Source organism: Melampsora larici-populina (genome assembly GCF_000204055.1).
Source record: "Melampsora larici-populina 98AG31 unplaced genomic scaffold MELLAscaffold_165, whole genome shotgun sequence".
In the NCBI taxonomy this organism is placed as follows: Eukaryota; Fungi; Basidiomycota; class Pucciniomycetes; order Pucciniales; family Melampsoraceae; genus Melampsora; species Melampsora laricis-populina.
This window is the reverse complement of record NW_006768928.1, coordinates 2,517-4,459: the sequence shown is the minus strand read 5'-3', so window position 1 is coordinate 4,459 and position 1,943 is coordinate 2,517. Positions and strand designations below refer to the sequence as shown.

The 1,943-nt window shown below is 41.0% G+C and overlaps 1 protein-coding gene across 1 annotated transcript; it reads right to left on the bottom strand.

Annotated features, from left to right (window-relative positions):
• Positions 1 to 549: 549 nt before the first annotated feature.
• MELLADRAFT_85868 (uncharacterized protein) lies at positions 550 to 1,723 on the bottom strand (the record flags this gene model as incomplete). Its single annotated transcript, XM_007419349.1, has 3 exons — positions 550 to 1,076; positions 1,153 to 1,488; positions 1,615 to 1,723. The coding sequence occupies 3 exons, from the start codon at positions 1,721 to 1,723 to the stop codon at positions 550 to 552; spliced, it is 972 nt and encodes a 323-aa protein (XP_007419411.1).
• Positions 1,724 to 1,943: the final 220 nt, after the last annotated feature.

The window sequence follows — 1,943 nt, the reverse complement described above, 5'->3', positions numbered from 1 at the left end:
CAGTTGATTTGATTGAGTCATTTGAATCAATTCAAGACCTTTTAAGACTAAAGGAGTTGTTCTCTTGATTTGAATCGATTCAAATCTAGGAGTGATTATTTTGATTTGAACCGATTCAAATCTAATCCTCTATTTGACTCGTTTGATATGAATCACGGAAAAGGCAGTCCGAAAGTAATCACTCGATTTCGTCATAGCTCACTTGACCCATTTCAAGGATGCAAGAGATGAATGGAACAAATGATTTGATTCACTTCCATGCATGATTCATTTCTTAAACGCTCAACACAGCATGATAGGATGCGACTATATATTTAGGGGATTCAACGGTTTCTATCGAGATAGAAAAGGAGCAGGGAATTGTGAATTGAGATAGGAAAAGGTGAACAAGTTTTTTTGCCATTTTATTTGGTTATCAAGAATAAAAAATAAGAATCAAAGCAAGAATTTTTTGTTTTTTTGATGTTTTTTTGGTTATCATGAAAAGATAAGAGACCAATCAAAGAAAGAACCAAAATCAAAAGCCTTGTTTTAAAAAGGAAAGGTTTGCTATAAAACTTGAAGGAATTCTTGAGCCATCTTTTTAGCTTCCTCATGAGGAACTGTTGCTGAAGTTAGCTTTGCTATCATCTCCACCATCTCTCGGCCTAATTGAAGTTTTGACATCCCCGAGCCGGACTTGTCAAGCTCCAAAGCCTTTTGCTCCTGTGCTAACTCGCGATCCAACTTGAGTAGATTGAGTTCGTCTTGTTTGGCCTGCTTGGTTTTTTTGGTGGCAACAGCTTCAGGATCTTCATCCTCATCGACAGATTGTTTTTGAGTGTCTTTGGGCATTTGAAAACCAAATCTTGAGCTGATCATCCCCATCACAGTATTAGTAGCATCAGCAGCTTGTTGAACCATGATTCGGGTGTTATCGTTTGAACTTTTGTGGTGTTGATTCAGTTCTTTGAAGTCGGATTGAGTCGGTAGAGAAGATTGTATATTGTTCAGATCATCCCCATCACAGTACTGAAGCGCGTCTTGGTGTATCTTTAGGGATTGGATCACAAATAGCAGGTGGGTTAAGTCGGCAACTTTTCTTGTTCAGTTCTTTGAAGTCGGATTGAGTCGGTAGAGAAGATTGTATATTGTTCAAAAGGGTCGCATTACCTGAAGCGCGTCTTGGTGTATCTTTAGGGATTGGATCACAAATAGCAGGTGGGTTAAGTCGGCAACTTTTTCTTTGTGAGTTAGATACAGATTGGATATGGGGTAAAGGTTTGATCGGGTCAACCAAATCACCTGGAAGTGGCAAGTCGTCGTCTTCGTTGGCATCTGGATCGTAGAGGTCATCCGGCTGAAGAAATTCACTCGGTTCCCAGACAGTGTAACGGGATGATTGGGTTTTATTAACAATTGGTGACTCTTGAGTTGCGGTGTTTTGAGTCGCAATATTGATTTGGCTGGCTCTTGCAGAGGATTTGGCCGTGTACAAGGGTTGATTGCCTACACGCTCACCCATTATGGGGACAAGGGATTCATAATAGGGGCATAACCTATCCAACAGATCTGTAGCAACATCAGGTCAGTACATAAATCAACATCAGACAGGAATGAGATGATTGGACTAACCCTTTGTAGTTTTCGCAGCGGATGCCTTGATTGCCTCCTCCTCCTCAATATCAATCTGAACATCATTATTAGCTCGGAGCGCGGCAATCTTGTCTTCAGCTGTCTCCATGACCCCAGCACCAGTGGCCTTGTGCCAATTCTTTGCTGCACGGAACTTTGATTCTAACTGCTCAATCTTAGAGCCAAATTTAAAAGAAACACGTTAGAAGTCTTTTCACCAAAGGAAATATTGGATGTGAGAGGAACAGCTAACCTTTTGTTTACATCCCTTCCAATCTGGGATGACAAAGCCATGCGCATGCAAGTACTTAGCACATCTCTCGGTGCAT